Source organism: Canis aureus, chromosome 24 (assembly GCF_053574225.1).
Source record: "Canis aureus isolate CA01 chromosome 24, VMU_Caureus_v.1.0, whole genome shotgun sequence".
NCBI lineage: Eukaryota > Metazoa > Chordata > Mammalia > Carnivora > Canidae > Canis > Canis aureus.
In genome coordinates this window covers 40,932,577-40,949,616 of record NC_135634.1, presented here as the reverse complement: position 1 = coordinate 40,949,616, position 17,040 = coordinate 40,932,577, and the positions used below count along the sequence as shown (strand labels likewise).

The following is a 17,040-nucleotide window of genomic DNA, read 5'->3' as shown; positions in this document are numbered from 1 at the left end:
AGATGTGTTTTAACCCCCACCCCTGTGCCTCACAGCCTCATGGCAGGAATAGCTGATAGAACATAAGTAACTCAAAATAATGGAAGATCATGATTTCTGTTTTTGTGGAGTTTCTGGCAAAGGCCTGACGACGGTGGGACAAGGAGAGGGGAACTTCAATGTCAAGGGGTGCAGGACTGGACTGCTGGGACCCAGGCAAGAGCCGGCCTTTGCACAGAGCCTTGAAGGAGAGAGAGGGCTTTGAGGAACCAGAACCGTCCAGTGGGGAGATGGCCGGGGCGTGGGTGGGGGAGGTTGGCCTAAGAGCCTGGTTACTCACTAGACACATCCTTGCTACTCAAAGTGTGAGTTAGACCTACCAAGTTAGAATCTGCATTTTACAAGGATCCCCAGAATATTTGTGTGTGTGTGTCTGTGTGTGTATTCAAGTTTGAGAAACCCTAACCATATTATATGAGTCCTGTCTTTGGAAGACTCAGCTAAGAGTGACACCATCCTTGGTGACTCAATCCTAACTGTAGGTTAGAATCACCTGGAGGGGCTAGAAAGAATAGTGATGCCTGGGCCTCCTCCCAGACCAACAGAATGCAGAGAGAGGGAGAGCTCGAGTATCCGTGTTTTGAAAAGCTCCCCAGATGAGTCTAGCGGACAACCCGGATCGAGATCCACTGCTGCCCCCCCAATAGCAGCTGAGACTAGTTGGGCAGTCAGGCTCACCCACGATGGTGGCTTTGGAAAACAAAGAAAGCAATTGGGAATAAAAAAACCAAATGGGCAAATAGTTGGCTTGGGCACATACAAGATTCTCTCTTATAGATTGTGAGCTTGTGAAGGAGAAGTGACAGTCCCCCTGGGCCCAGGTGTGATCACCTGTCAGCTCTGGTTCTGCCCGACTCAGGGTCAGATGGGCTCATCTGTTTGCAGGTGGCCTCAGAAGGGTCTTCTCTGGCTTCCTGTGCCCTCTCCTTATTGGCGTCACTGAGTTTTCCTGCTGGCAGTGGGGACACCTGGGGTCACTGTTGTGCCACAAAGTGTGACTGTTAGTCAAAAAAAAAGGACACAGCCCTTCCCGTAGAGTGCCCCCCATTCTTCCCATGGTCTCCCAGCAGGACTGTGTTGCTCCATGGCTCAGCTCCTCCAGAGCTCCTTCCTGCCCCACTCCCCAGTACCCACGCTCGAGCCAAGCCAGTGTTCCCATCTGGGTCCCTCTTCCCTGATACAGGCCTCCAGCTCTTGTTATCAAGGACCTCTTTGCCTGCAATATATTCTTTGGCCCCCTTGCCCTGCCTGTTTCTGCTGGCCACCCTGGACACATCGGCCACACTGTCTAATTTCTAAAAGGTGACAAGTCTCCTCTGAGGGTCTAAAGTGGCCTAGCCCTGCCTGATTGGGTCACCCGCAGGGCATGTTGCTCGTCATCTGTCCTTTTCTGAAGGCAGTTCTTTCAGCACGGTTTGGGGGCTGTATATGGCATCCCCAAGCTTGGTCGCAAAGGATTAGCTGCCACCAGAAAGAACCACCTCCACTTAAAATGACATTGTTGGTTTCCTTTTGGCTTCCCTTCCACAACCTCTTTCATTGCTAAGCTGATTTTGTAATCAGGTGCCGCAGCTGAGATCTGTCCAGAAAAAAAACAAAAAACAAAACACACAAAAAACCACCCAAAGTTCTGGCTCTTTCCTGCGCAGTATGAGTGGGTAACAGCCACCCTAAATGTAACTGTGTCTCTTAAGTGTCCTCCACCATGGAAGGCCTAATGTTTTTCTGCTCACACGTCTCTTTGATCTACAACTTTTCCTTCCTGGGCAGGGGTGGGGGGTGACTCCAAGGCTGGGGCTTCCTGGGATGAACACAGGGGTTGTTTCCATATTGGTTTGAACTGTTGCCGCCTAATGGACCTCCCCACACCCTGTGAGAGTGTCTTTAATCTCCAAGTCAACATGTGATGCTCTCAGAGGCGGTAAGCCGTCAGGCACAGGAGGACTTTTAGGTGCAGTCATGGTCCTTAAAACAAGTTCCAAGTAGAGAACCAAGTAGAGTCCACACAGTGAAGGGCTCCGAGCCCACAGCTCGGTTAACAGGGGCCTTCCTTCCTCTGTCTGGAAATGGCCTGACAATATCTCCAAAGGGAACAAAGCCTATATCCTAACATCTGGTGGTGGGGGGGGTGGGGGTGCCCTTTCCCTAGATCGACAGTGATCTCGCCGCCCGATGATATTTTCAGGAAGATGCCTGCTGCCTTTTCAGTGATCGGCCCGTTTGGTGGCTTGTCAGCACTTGGGCAGCCTTTTCCAGAATAGCACAGTGGCCACATGTTGCAATCATCTCGTTGGGGGGCAGGTGGGGGGAGATAAAAGAATGCTCTGAGCTCACCATCCGGGCCCTGTGTTCCTTCCAAAGCAACTGATGTTCTCTTTGAAGCTGGTGGCGAGGGACGGGCCAGGCAGCGCACAGCCGCCCCACCCGGAAAGAGGTCTCGGCCCAGTTACTGGAAAGGAGAGGCCATCGCTCGCCCAGACGGGAGAGGCAGAGGCCTCCTTTCTCACTTACTGAATGATAACCGTGTGCGCAACACAGTCCAGGAACTGCCTGACAATCCAAGAGAATTTGTTTAAAACCCCAAGTGCAATGACAGCACCCCGAGAGCCCGGAATACTGGGAAGCCCCCCGCTAGCTCACCCAGCATGGGAAGGGGAGGCGAGGGCCCGGGGCTGGCTGTGGGGACAGAAGCAGGAGGTTGGCATGGGACACCCTCAGGCAGGCGAGATTAGATCAGAATTTCAAAAGCAGTGAGATTTGGAGGGGCAGGTATTTCAAATGGCTATGAGAGGGGGGTCCTGTGTGAGACAGGAAATCGAGGGGGGCAGCCATCTGATCACCCGAGTGTGGCAGTCCCCTCCGTCTCTCCCGGACTCTTCCAAGGGGTGGCTCTCCCCTCCTTGGAAGAACGAGTCCAAGAGTGAAAAAGTCTTTAAGTCATTTAAGTCTTTAAGTCATTAAGTCTCTCCGACTTAATGGTTGGCTTTGGGGTAATTCATGGGAGAGGGAGAGAGGGAGAGAGAGAGAAAGGAAGGAAAGGAAGGAAAGAAAGGAAGGAAGGAAAGGAAAGGAGGAAGGAAGGAAAGGAAGGAAGGAAGGAAGGAAGGAAGGAAGGAAGGAAGGAAGGAAGGAAGGAAGGAAGGAAGGAAAAGGAAGGAAGGAAGGAAGGAAGGAAGGAAAAGGAAGGAAGGAAGGAAGGAAGGAAGGAAGGAAGGAAGGAAAAGGAAGGAAGGAAGGAAAAGGAAGGAAGGAAGGAAGGAAAAGGAAGGAAGGAAGGAAAAGGAAGGAAGGAAGGAAGGAAGGAAGGAAGGAAGGAAGGAAGGAAAAGGAAGGAAGGAAGGAAGGAAGGAAAAGGAAGGAAGGAAGGAAAAGAAAGGAAGGAAGGAAGGAAGGAAGGAAGGAAGGAAGGAAAAGGAAGGAAGGAAGGAAAAGGAAGGAAGGAAGGAAGGAAGGAAGGAAGGAAGGAAGGAAGGAAAAGGAAGGAAGGAAGGAAGGAAGGAAGGAAAAGGAAGGAAGGAAGGAAAAGGAAGGAAGGAAGGAAGGAAGGAAGGAAGGAAGGAAGGAAAAGGAAGGAAGGAAGGAAGGAAGGAAGGAAGGAAGGAAAAGGAAGGAAGGAAGGAAGGAAGGAAGGAAGGAAGGAAGGAAGGAAGGAAGGAAAAGGAAGGAAGGAAGGAAGGAAAAGGAAGGAAGGAAGGAAAAGGAAGGAAAAGGAAGGAAGGAAGGAAAAGGAAGGAAGGAAGGAAGGAAGGAAGGAAAAGGAAGGAAGGAAGGAAGGAAGGAAAAGGAAGGAAGGAAGGAAAAGAAAGGAAGGAAGGAAGGAAGGAAGGAAGGAAGGAAAAGGAAGGAAGGAAGGAAAAGGAAGGAAGGAAGGAAAAGGAAGGAAGGAAGGAAGGAAAAGGAAGGAAGGAAGGAAGGAAGGAAGGAAGGAAGGAAGGAAGGAAGGAAGGAAAAGGAAGGAAGGAAGGAAGGAAGGAAGGAAGGAAGGAAGGAAGGAAGGAAGGAAGGAAGGAAAAGGAAGGAAGGAAGGAAGGAAGGAAGGAAGGAAGGAAGGAAGGAAGGAAGGAAACAAGTAGACACCAGAACCCTGGGGGCTCGTCGTCAGGTAACCCAGGCTGATGGCAATGCGCTCCTCCCCAGACAAGGACCGTGTCTGGTACCCACGAAAGGAGATGGTGGCTCATGAGTTGATGCCTTGCACAAAAGTAACCAAACACCTAAAGAGCCGGTGTGACGGCTGCCAAGCCCCACGTCTACGTCCTCCTGGGGGCGCACCTGAGCGCCGCAGCTCATCCCGAAGCAGGGCCCGGTGGCCCATGGCACAGCCTTGACCCCTGGGGTCTCCAACAGTCACCTTCCCGAGCCTCAGTCTCCCCACTGGTAGGCAGATGACAGCGACGGTCACATCGAGAAGCCCCGGCTGGTTAATCCCCGCACAGGCTGGTACCTCCCGCCTCCTAAAGCCTCAGTATTTTTAAAGAACCGCTGCTCTTACATCGCTCTAAATTTAACTTGATCTCCCGACTGAATCCTCTGAAATTTTACTTAGTCCTCCACTCGGCTTTCTAAAAAAAAAAAAAAAAAAAAAAAAAAAATCGTTACTAAGGACAATCTTTAATTGTAGAAGTCATCATCTATGTTCAATGTTTTTTTAAAAAAGTCAAACATACCAGAATATGAGGCGACGTGAAGGGCCCCCCCCCACCATCCCCCCAGCCCGGCTCCACATGGTGGCCATGGCCACGATGGCTTAGTCCTGGGGCCCGTGGCTCGGGCTCAGGGTCTAACTCCCCCGCCCGGTACCTGGGACAGCGACACGCGCTATCGGGGTGCAGCCCCACCAGGGAGCCCGGGCCGCGCCAGGTACACGGGCCGGGGAGGGGGGCTCGCAGGTGTCATACGCGGTGTCACCCCTCCATCCTGATCTCTCTCGCAGGGTGCAAAGGAGAGCCGGGACTGGAGGGCAGGAGGGGCGAGGCCGGCCTCCCAGGACCTCCGGGGCCTCCCGGAAGCACAGGGGACGCAGGAGAAGCCGGTTGCCCCGGAGCACCAGGTAACAAGTGTCCAGCTTCTCTTCGTTTCCTTGACACCACAGATCTGGGAACTGTGTGCAGGACCCCGGCCCCTCAAGCGGCTTGCCCAGCTGATCCTATTAAATGCATTTGCCTTAGGTTTGGGCTCACCAGGTGTTAGGGAGGCAGAGGCCCCCCAACCCCCTGCACTGATCCGCAGCCCCAGTAACGAGGAGTCTAGGCCTACCCCCCCCCCCCATTTAGTAGTTTCCCAGACTGCTGTTCGTGATCATAAAAGGCTCGGCTGTTTCAGCTGGGCAAGCCTGGCCGTGCAGGCGATGGCCCCTGAGGGCCGTGCTGAGGATGGGGTGGCGGGGGGTTCTCGCCTTCCACCGCCGGCCCAGTCGCTCGACCTGTTTTCTGGGTTCACATCATCTTATCGCACAACTGTTGATGCATTTGTATAGGATACAAGGCCCCTTCTTAGGGAAGAAATTGGGGATTGGCACTGGGCGAGGAGAGGGACAAGGCATTCCAGAAGAGTCGTTTGAAATATAACGTGCACCCAGGCAATATGCCGGGAGCTGGGGACCCAAAGAGCCCCCAGGCACCGTCTCATCTTCGAGAGGATCTCCCAGGTGGGCGACGAGAAGGAGTGAAGGGGGTGGTGAGGTCTGTAACGAGAGGGCGCCTACGCCTCCTCTTCAGCCAGTTGCGGTGTGCAGTGAGGCTCGGCGCTGCCACGCTCTGCTTCCCAAGCCCAGGCCCCCCGCCCGTGCCACCTTGACAGGTCACACCAAGCACGTGAGCAGGCCCCATCCGGCGCCCAGGCCCGCACTCTAACCTCTGCTTTGCAGTATAGATGGGGAGAGCCTGCCCGTCTTCCAGAAGTGAGGTTAAAAAAAAAAAAAGAACAAAACCACCTTTTGGTCTCACCTTTGCTCTTGGCACTTGGAAGTAGCCACTGGCCTCCTTCAGCCGGTCAACCCCTTAGAGATGCCAGGGAGACGGGCCCCGCTCGCCTTGCGATGAGCTCTTCGCTTCCCACCTGCCAGCAAGAATGTAGGACCAGGCCTCCCTCCCCGCTCCCAGGCTCCTAAAAGAAGGTGCTAGTTGTGCATGGGACCCCCCCGTCCCCTGCATCTCCGAGATGGGCCAGAGGCCGAGAGAAGTCTGCGAGGTGTAAGGAAGACCCGCTTGGGCGACCCCCTTCTCGGATGAGCAGGCTCCCGGTCCAGTCCCAGGTGTCACCACAGGGGTGACACCAGCCCATCCTTTTTTTACTTCCTAACACATTTCATGGTTTGTCATTTCTCTCGTTCAGATAGGATGTAAACTTTAGGAGGGCAGGGATTTTTGCTCGCTGTTTGGTTTGTAGTTTCAAGGGTTTATTTAAATCCCAGTTGGTTAAAAAAATAATAAAATTAATAAGTTCTGGTTGGTTAACATGCAGTATAGTATTAGTTTCAAGAGTAGAATTGACATGTCACCCCGGGCTCATCCCAACGAGTGCCCTCCTTAATCCCCATCACCCCCATCCACCTCCCCTCTGGCATCTATTTTTATGCTCACTCACTCTGACCGCCAGGAAGATGCTCAGAATAAACACTTGCTGCTGAGTTATCTGCTCCTCTCTGGCTCCCTGAGTGCTCAGAATGGAGGTGCTCAGAAGTGTTTGTTGAAACAACCCCCCCTAACCTGCCTTCATTTTTTTTCTTTATATCTCCAGGGCCCCCCGGGCCCATTGGGGACCCCGGGCCCAGAGGGTTTGGGCCTGGATACCTCAGTGGCTTCCTCCTGGTTCTCCACAGTCAGACGGATGGGGAGCCCACCTGCCCCGCGGGCATGCCCAGGCTCTGGACGGGCTACAGTCTGTTATACCTGGAAGGACAGGAGAAGGCCCACAATCAGGACCTTGGTATGTTGGAGCACGTGGTCACCATGTCCCTCGCTTAGGAGTACAACTTTTGGGTTAATTTCACAGATTCATCAACATTTTAAGTGACCACCCCTCTCCGGTGGGTTTTTTTTTTTCTTTTGAAACAACCCTGCTAATTCCCAGTGAAATTCCTTGAAACCTGTGACCCCGTGGGGCACCAGAGCTGCTCGTTCTGGCTACCGTAGTTCTCACCTGGCTACTTACTCTTTTTTTTTTTTTTTTTTTTTTTTTTTACAAAAATACTTCTTTCTCAGTAAATCAAATGTAACGCATGTATAAAATGTAGCTTCTGGTGCCAGGCTCGATCCCACGACCCTGAGATCGTGACCTGAGCTGAAACCAAGAGTCTGATGCTTAATGACTGAGCCACTCAGGTGCCCCACTGGTCCATTTTCAGTAGCAGATCCGTAAGCCTCAGGGCTGGATTTCAAGCCAGGAGTTTACCTACCCAGGTGCCGGCGCCCTGTCTTTCCCAGAGCATGATGGTTGGGTGGTGGGTGCTGGAGGTATCGCTATGGCACCAGGGAGCACTGGTGGAGGAGGAGCCCTGGTACTGCCCACCCTGGGCTATGACCCCCGCTGTTAGCAAGGGTGCTCCAGGAGTGCAGGCCGAGCAGTGGCAGCTACTTACAGCTCGTTCTGCGTTGGGCCTAGCTACAGCCCTTGGCATTAGGGGGGCCTGGGGTGGCAGGGGGGCAGTGGGGGGAGAGAAGTAGTGTTTAATATCTTGTCTCTGTTTACTTTTCTCCTACTCTCCCTTCTGCATCCGGCCTCCTCCCTGCCTGGCCTCTGTTCCATCCGTCGCCTCCCACCCTGGTCTAGCCAGAGCCCACTCATAAAATCTAGGCTCCTTACAAGACGGACGAAGCCCCTAGCCTCTGCTCTGATGTCTCTACAGACACCCTGAGACAGACAGACACACACACAGACATCCCCTCCTGCCTCCCCTCCACCCCCATGGAATGCCTTTGAATTCTTTGTGCTCCTCGCTCCTCCACTCTGGCCCTCTCTTCCTGCTCTATCTCTTCTGAATAGTCGCTGTCTTCAAACCTGGGCAAATCCTTTTCCTATCTCAGGTCCTAGTGTAAATCATTCTTCCACTTAGCCTCTCTGGAAGTCTCGGTGCTCCCTGGGGCTCGCTCCTAGGGCCAGCCAGGCTGGGTTTTCACTGCCCCGATGGCCCAGCCGTCTCCCCAGCCAGGCCAGGGCATGAGCTTTGTGCGCCCCTCCAGCAGCCGGCCCACTGCTTGGCTCATGAGTGGATGTTGAGTGAACGAGGGAGTGAGGGCTGTGGCCCCAGGACCAGGGAGGTGGCAGGAATGGTCAGGTGCACACCCTGCTTTCACTGACACAGAGGCGGGCCTCGGTGGGGGCCCAGGTATGGTAGGAGGTGTGTCTGCGGGTGGCACATGCAGGAGGGGACCCTGGGCACACCGGGATGGGCTGCTCATCTGCCACATGGTGTCGTCTTGCCTCCCAAGGTCTGGCAGGGTCTTGCCTTCCCATGTTCAGCACCCTGCCCTTTGCCTACTGCAACATCCACCAAGTGTGCCACTACGCCCGGAGAAACGACCGGTCCTACTGGCTGGCCAGTGCTGCGCCCCTGCCCATGATGCCGCTCTCAGAGGAGGAGATCCGCCCCTACATCAGCCGCTGTGCCGTGTGCGAGGCCCCAGCCCCCGTGGTGGCGCTGCACAGCCAGGACCGGTCCATCCCGCCATGTCCACGGAGCTGGAGGAGCCTCTGGATCGGGTACTCGTTCCTGATGGTGAGCCCCGTGTGCACCCGCCACCTCGCAACACCCCTTGCTTGCCCCTTCTGTCTGGACTGGCCAGTGATTCCCCCACTCAGCCAGATGGCCAGACAGCTAGAGGACACATGATTGTGAAGACACCTGCACCCCAAACCATAGCCTCTTGAGACACGGGGCCATTCTTTCCTTCTTATTGCCGATTGGTTTTTTTTATGCTTTTGCTATAGCGTAGAAGTTGGATTTGCTTCAGTCCTCAGAGGAGGTGGTTTCATTTGTGTGCACGTCTGCGTGTCCACTACTCCTTTCCTCAGCAGGTCCTAGTTGGTTCTTCCCTGGATAATTTCAGGAAAACTGTAAAGTTAGGCCCAGGCCTCCATGTGGCACTGACTGGGTCTGGGGAAGTCTGCACCTGTCTGCGCCCTAACTCTGTCCCGTTGTCCTGGCAGCACACAGGGGCTGGAGACCAAGGAGGAGGGCAGGCCCTCATGTCCCCCGGCAGCTGTCTGGAAGATTTCCGAGCCGCACCGTTCCTCGAATGCCAAGGCCGACAGGGAACTTGCCACTTTTTTGCAAATGAGTATAGCTTCTGGCTGACGACGGTGAGGCCTGACTTGCAGTTTTCCTCGGCACCATCACCAGACACCTTGAAAGAAAGCCAGGCCCAGCGCCAGAGAATCAGCAGGTGCCAGGTCTGCATGAAGTATGGCTAGGGAACCCACAACTCACCAACATGTCTCCAGGAGAAACTTCCTCGGGGGCTCCAGGAGCCCCGGCTGTGCTAAGAGATTAATGGTGCTCATTTCAGACTCCAGTTTCAGCGGTCCCTTATGTTTCCATGTGGCTATTCCCGCCATCCCGTCATTCCTCCCTCTGTTCGGGACAGATTAAGGAAATGCTCCCCTATGGATTTGTTTGGACCTACCAACCTAGATGAAGCCCAGATATTCTTATGTTTTGGAGGATGATGGAAGAGCTGGTTTTATTTAAAATTACGCTAATTTCACAGGAAGGCAAAGAGATGATAAAGGCCAGGTTACAAATTATATTACCGAAAACTTCCCTCATTGGTTAACAGCGCGTCAAGCAATTGAAGTCAATTACTCTGTGATACGTTGGGCTTCTGGATGGGTTTTGCAGGAAAAAAATAAATAGGCCAACAAATGAAACTAGAGAGTAGAGATTTCCAACATCTCAGAGTGATTCCCTCTGTAATCTGTTTCCCCGTGCACTTTAAATAATTGTAAAGCTGTGACCCAAGGAGAGGTAGAAGAAGACCCACACCGCCAGCCTTAACAGTTCATTTCGAAGCAGAATGAATCATTATGCCAGGAAGGACCACAGTTGCTGAATTCGGGAGATGTTACATTAGCATAGACACATCACAGATGAACATAAAACATGTTGTCTTCTGCATTTTTTTCAGAGAATGGAAGGGCCTACTTTGGCAACCCTTTTGAAAACTAGCTTTTATGGGGGGAAAATATATTCAATAAGGGATTAAGAGCCTAAGAGCTGTTAATGAATATTGAGGCAGTGATTCACAAAAAAATTGACTCCCCGTTGCAGTGAACTTCCAAGCAGACAGCACTTCCCCAGTCGGGGTCCAGCCAGCCTTCGGTGTGTGCGCACTAATGGGACTGAAGCCACATGGGGCTTCTCAGGCGCGTGCAGCTCACACAAAGCCTCCTGCCCCTTCCCCAGGAGCACCTGCAGAGCTGCCTCGAAGCCCACCCGGGGATGCTTTTCCCCCAAAACATAATGGCATTTTATACAGGGAAGTGACAGCGTTATCATTACGCACTTGGGAGAAAATTAAGGGCCGGCTTAATTAAACCTGGGTGAGAGGAGTCATTTAAGTCATGGTCACCCCACCAAGAGGATATGGTGCTATTTGAAAAGAAACAAAAACAACCTACAGCCTGAATTTTACGTTCCTGTTCCTGTTTTTTTTACAGAAGCATCTTGTTTTGCCAATTTTAAAACCATTCTTTTTTTTTTTTTTTGTCAGTATTCTACTAAGGCAGCAGTTTGACGCTTGGCATTAATATATTCTATAAAAGTTTAGAAGATATGCCAATTTATGATGAGTGGTTTTCTGAATAGCAAAGGTATACATTTCCTATTCTGGTAGGGATTCAGGGGCCTCATCCTAAAAATCAGAAAGCTTGTGAGAAATAAATGATGGGAAACCTGCCTTCCTCCTTCAAAAACATGTCATTTTAGAAGAAAAAAAAAAAACTGAGGAAATGTCTCGTGAGCACGTGACACTCATTTTCGTGCTTAGTTTCAACCCACTTAAAAATAATTGAGGGAAGAAAAACTCAATTAAAATTTTGTTTACAAGAGTTGTTTTCTTTGCCAAACATTGATTAGCAATGAGCTCTTATATGTAGAACGTATTTCAAATGAGTCTTGCTATGGGCTACTCCCGGGATGGCAATTTATTTTAATACTTTCCAGTAAAAAGGAGGGAAAAAAAATGTACACTTTAAGATGAAAGCAGAGTATTTCCTAGTTCGTTTGACCCATATACTGATTATTTTTAATCATACTATGGCATATTTATTAAATATTTTTGAACACCTGAAATTTAAGCCAATTTCAACTTCGTTTATAATTACATTTTCCTGCTTCCCCAGGCTTATTATATGTTGTTACCAAACATCAAACCTTCTAAAATTTCATCTTGTTCATTTGTGAGTTTGGTCTGAGAGCATTTCCTGAGAAGAGATAGGGTGATAAATAGAACATCAGAGACATACCTTGCTTGCGGAAGTATTTTTTTTTTTAAGATTTTTATTTATTTATTCATGAGAGACACACAGAGAGAGAGAGAGAGAGGCGGAGACACAGGCGGAGGGAGAAGCAGGCTCCGTGCAGGGAGCCCGACGTGGGACTCGATCCCAGGACCCCAAGATCATGCCCTGAGCCAAAGGCAAGACGCTCACCCTCTGAGCCACCCAGGTGCCCTGAAGTATTTTAAAGACATCAGAATATTATCCTAATAAGCTTGCCAAATACATCTTAAGACACAGGTTGAATTAAGTGGGCGATTTACTCCACGGTGAGCCTGGGATTGTGTTTGAGACTGGTTGTTCAAAATACTGACATTGCAAGAGCCCCTCTCTGAATGCTACACAGTTGTTGCCTTCGGATTTTGAAAAATTATTTTAACTGGTCTAAAGAGCAACACGGTGGAAGAAATGACTCCTTGGGTTAGAAGACTCTGCTCGCCTCACCTGTTTATGTATCAGTGTACTTGGAAATATCCTTTCTGTGTGAAGGATGAGCAAAGCTTTAGGGTGGTTCTAATCCAGGGCTGGTCATGAGCCTTCTCCAACTTTCCTTCCCAGGAGCCCCCTCCCCCACCTCCTGGCTGGAATGCACCTGGATTGTGCAGGGGGTCACAGGGCGGCAGGGGGCCGTCTGTTTCCTCCTGGTCTCTTATTCTCCATGAGTGGAGCCCATCCACGCACCTGTCCAGGTACCCAGCCTCTGTGCTGCGAGTGGTGGGTGGCTCATTCTTTCTCATCTTCCCCAGACCTAAAAACTCAGGTAAAAAGGAGGGAAAAAAAATGTACACTTTAAGATGAAAGCAGAGTATTTCCTAGTTCGTTTGACCCATATACTGATTATTTTGACCCATATACTGACCCCTTCCTGGGGATTGCTGCATCCGCCCCCCCCACCCCCCTGCCCCATACTCTTGATAGCAAACAGCTCCCACTGGATGCCTCCACTGCCTAACGCCAGTCCTTTCTCCACGAGGCAAACTTGATTTTGTTTTTAGAAATGGGTTAAAAATCATTCAATGACTCCTGAAATCCAAGTGACTTCCCGTGGGGTGACAGGCTGCCAGGCTGCCCGCAGCTCACCTGTACCCTCATCCCAGAGGCATGTCCCAGCTCTGTGACTTGCTCCTCTGCTCTTTCTCCCAGTGATAAGTAAGTTTCTCCCCGCTCAAGTAAGTTTACCTGGGACACTCTGCTCCTTTTGTTAAAAAATATTTTTGTTTGAAAGATGTTATTTATGTGTGAGGGAGGGAGAGACAGCACAAGCAGAGGGAGCAGCAGAGGGAGAGGGGGAGAAGCAGGCTCTCCCCACTGAGCAGGGAGCCTGACGTGGGGCTCGAGCCCAGGACCCTGAGACCATGACCTGAGCCAAAGGCAGTCCCTTAACAGACTGGGCCACCCAGGTGCCCCCACCTGCTTGTTTTAAGACTGAATGAACTTCTGGGGGAGGGTGTACGAATTTCCCCATGGAGACTTGGAGTCCCTTTCAGTGCTCCCAGTTCGACAACTGGGCTTGGCCGCTCTTAGGCTCCCTCCTCGCTCCTGTGAGGTCTCATCACGCCTCCTCCATGCTCTTGCTAAAATGCAAGCCCCTCGAGGGCAGGGCCATGCTTTGCTCAGCTTTGTACACCCCGTGCCTACGGGGAGCTGAGTGCAATATTGATAGTTGCAATATTGATAGGTTCAATGACAGTTCAGTGAGTATCGTTAGGCGTTAGGTCTGTGCACATAGGGTTCTCGTGGACAAAATGGTAATAGAAACCATTTCTTATTTCAAAACATGTGAAGCTGCCAATGTACCTGCACACCCCGAATCTTCTCTTAACAGTTATTGACAGAAAGCCAATGGATGGTCTTTAACCATCATCGCCCCCTGAAATATAGCTTACTTTTCTAAAACTGAAATTTCAGAAACGATGAGATCCATGAGATTTGGCTGAGAGAAGGCTCCTCACTGAAATGTGACCAGACTCAACTCCTGCTGTAGCCTGTCCTCCCTCCTCATGTAAGAGCTTCCTAGTCAAGATCACGCCGATGAAGTTTGTGTTTATGTGTTTGGTGCTTAGGAAAATAGTCAATGGGGCGGTCCACGAAAACTGGATTTTTATCAGATTTTATTTTGAGCCTCTTACAGATTATAATAAAGCAAACCGTTCTGTGTGTTCCGGGGAGTTGCATTAGAGTTGTTTCTATCAACCCACCAAACCGAATTTGGTAATTCTTTACTTTCATTCGGTATGACCGCAAGAATAGTGGGAAAATGTGGGTTTTGGAGTTGGTTGGAATCTGGCTCTGTCACTTTCCAGCGGGGTCACCCGGGGTGAGTTACACCTACTGTCTGAACCTCATTTTCCTCATTTATAAAATGGGACATAACACCTACTCTTACATTGAAAATTGAGTTAGATTATATGTCTAGCATACAGCAGTCATTATGCATTTATTCTGGCCACATCTTTTTACAACAATTTAATATGAAAAAACATTTCTTGATTTTTTTTTTTTTTTTTGGTCCATAGTAGAATTGTATCATGATTCTTACAGGGCATAGAAATTACTGATTAGAATTATTTATATCTGGCCAATTCATAGTGTCTTTGGGAATGTTATTTTATTTCAATTCTCAAAGTTACTGTAACCTGTCCCCCCCCCCCCGCACCCCCACCCCCCCCACACACAAATCACAATTTCCTACAGGGACATTATCAGGAAGTTCTGCAGGGAACAAAACAATCGACATTAAAAATCAGTCCTCTGCAATTGTCACTGTTATTATCTGCTAGAGACTCTGCATAATGCATTTTAAACCACCAAGACTGACTGCCACATCCATGTGAAATGCTTGAATTTATGGTGCTTAAATATTTAACGATTCATAGGAGAAAATGTGAGATGTGTCCAATAAATTGCATCCCTTTCTCTAACCTGTGGTTGTAAAGTATAAAGACTTTCAAATGTAACATTTGCAAGATACCTGGTCGGTTATTGACACCTAAATCTTTGTTGTATTACAAGTTATAATATTGTTCATTATATATAAAATTCTGTGATGACCTCCCAAAACAACTCTGTTTTATGTGGTGCATATATTTTCTTTCAAGCCAAAGCAAGTTTGCTTTTTTGATGTGCTTCACTCCTACTGTGGCCCACTTTGGAGCTGGCTTGGTGGAGAGAATGGGTTTCATGGTCAAGGTGTAGACTGGGTGGGAAAGGTGTGGGCAGAGCGTAGAAAGTCCCCCCTTTGAGCCAAAGGACGGGATTCTGAGGCTCTGGGAAGGACTGGCCAGCACACAGTGATGGGGTAGGTGATGGACAAGGAACCAGGTCTCAGGGCCAGACGGTCTGCATCAACCCCTGTTGAGTTGTGTGGGCAGTGGGCAGGGGGCTCAGACCCTGTGGAGCTCCGTTGTCCCATTAATTGAAGGAGAACGACACCATCTGCTTCACCGGGTTGTCCCGAGCATTAAGCTTAGAGCTACAACAACAAAGAGAAAGCAATGTAAGGTCCTGTCACTGATAACCATACCAACTGGAAGTTGGGTAGGCATTGGTGGCCAATAGCTTTTCATGGAATTCCTCTTTTGAAGTAGGGGTATTTGGTCCAGGCTTTCACCTGATAGAAAGAACTGTATTCAGCGTTTCTTGAGCACCTACTAAGTGACAGGAACCCTGTCATATGGGCTCCCTCTCAACCTCTCAACTATCCTATTTTACAGATGGGAAGACTGAGGTTTAGGGAGAATGAGGAACTTGCTCCGGGCCACGGTCAGCATCCAGGGGACCGTGAACCCTGGCCTGTCCCTAAGGGCTGCGCTCTTACGGGTGGCTGTACCATCACCTCCCGGAAGCTTCCCCGTTTGTGGGTTGGCTGGTGAAATGGAGGGTCCCAGCGAGGTGTCACTCTGAACTGTTGCTACCGCGACCCAGGCCCAGGTCTCAGATCCTCAGGCAACCCTCCCCGCTCGGCGTGGACACGGTCCTCAGCCGGCCTCGGAGGGAGGCAGCTGGGGAACCTAGGAGGCCCCCCGTACCTCGGGGGCGCTGCACACTGGTCGGGCCTCTGGAGCCCCTCGATGTGCAATCCAGGTCGGGCCCTCAGGAGCGGGACAAAGAAGCATCTGGACGTCCCTCCTTCCCTGGAGGCTCGGGCGCTGCGGCACCAGCCAACGTGGCTGGCTTTGTTCTCCCAACAGCAGGTAGGCCACGATGCCGGGCTTGCATCTTCAATGGGGAAATACCTGGGGGTTAGGATTCTCTTTTTTTTCTTTTTTTAAGATTTTTATTTATTTATTTATTTATTTATTTATTTATTTATTTATTCATGATAGACATAGAGAGAGAGGGGCAGAGACACAGGCAGAGGGAGAAGTAGGCTCCGTGCAGGGAGCTCGATGTGGGACTCGATCCCGGGTCCCCAGGATCACGCCCTGGGCCAAAGGCAGGCGCCAAACCGCTGCGCCCCCCGGGGATCCCAGGGGGTTTAGGATGCTATCCGCTAACAAGGCAATTCTCAACCAGGCATCAGTTTTGTCTCTTTGGAAAAAGTAAGAACATTTTGAAATGAGTAAAATGTTTTGATCGCAAAGGAGTCCCCCTGCTCTACGACATACACGATGCGCGGGGATAACGAGCCCGTGAGCACGGGTGCCACCCGCCCCCGGGGTTCGGCCCTCACCCTAACAAGGACTAACCAGCACCTTCTACATCTGGAACATCAGGCCGGGCCGTTCCGAGCCTCCCAGCCGGGGCCGCGAGCCGCGTGACCGGGACCCTGTTGGCAGGAGGCGAGGGGCTGCGGCTGCACGAAGCGCTTCGGCTCAGAGGTCTGTGCGGAGGTGCAGGCGCTCGGCCCCAGGCCACCCCGCCGGGGCTGCGGGCGACCGGCTGCTGAGAGCCCGGTCCGAGCCGCGGGGTGCAAACTGGAAACAGGCTCCCTGGTTCTCTGGCAGGATGGTTGTCACAATCCTGGCAGGTAATAGACAATTGTCTTTTTTTTTTTTTTTTTTTTTTTTAGGCTTTATTTGAGAGCGAGCGAGCAAGAGCAGGGGAGGAACAGGAGAGGGACGAGCAGCCTCCACACTGAGCTCGGAGCCCCACAGGGGCTCAGTCTCAGACTCTGAGATCATGACCTGAGCTGAAACCAAGAATCAGACGCTTCACCGACTGAGTCCCCCACATGCCCCTGGTGATCATCTTACAATGCACTTGGGGGCCCCTGGGTGGCTCAGCGGTCGAGCGTCTGCCTTTGGCTCAGGGCGTGATCCCGGGTCCGGGGATCGAGTCCCACATCGGGCTCCCTGCATGGAGCCTGCTTCTCCCTCTGCCTGTGTCTCTGCCTCTCTGTGCGTCTCTCAGGAATAAATAAAAATCCCTTAAAAAATGCATTTGTGCACACTGCAATTGGAGAAGGATTTTGGTGCCTGTAAACTACTTGAGACCAGGTTTTTTTCCCCCCCTCTACCTCCAATTCTCATTATTTTTCCCTGGTGATGAGAACCATAAAGACCC

The 17,040-nt window shown here is 51.0% G+C and overlaps 1 protein-coding gene across 5 annotated transcripts in view; it reads left to right on the top strand.

The window, feature by feature from the left end:
* COL4A4 (collagen type IV alpha 4 chain) overlaps positions 1-14,598 on the top strand; it is a 125,980-nt gene extending 111,382 nt beyond the window's left edge. For 4 of the 5 annotated variants that reach the window (XM_077869030.1, XM_077869029.1, XM_077869027.1 and 1 more), the window contains 4 exons: positions 4,973-5,089; positions 6,778-6,966; positions 8,469-8,755; positions 9,187-14,598. In XM_077869030.1, coding sequence (XP_077725156.1) covers positions 4,973-5,089; positions 6,778-6,966; positions 8,469-8,755; positions 9,187-9,450 — 857 coding nt within the window. In that variant the 3' untranslated portion in view covers positions 9,451-14,598. Of the gene's footprint in view, positions 1-4,972; positions 5,090-6,777; positions 6,967-8,468; positions 8,756-9,186 lie in introns of those variants that run through there. The other variant, XM_077869031.1, reaches the window with a different exon arrangement.
* The last annotated feature ends 2,442 nt before the right edge of the window (positions 14,599-17,040 follow it).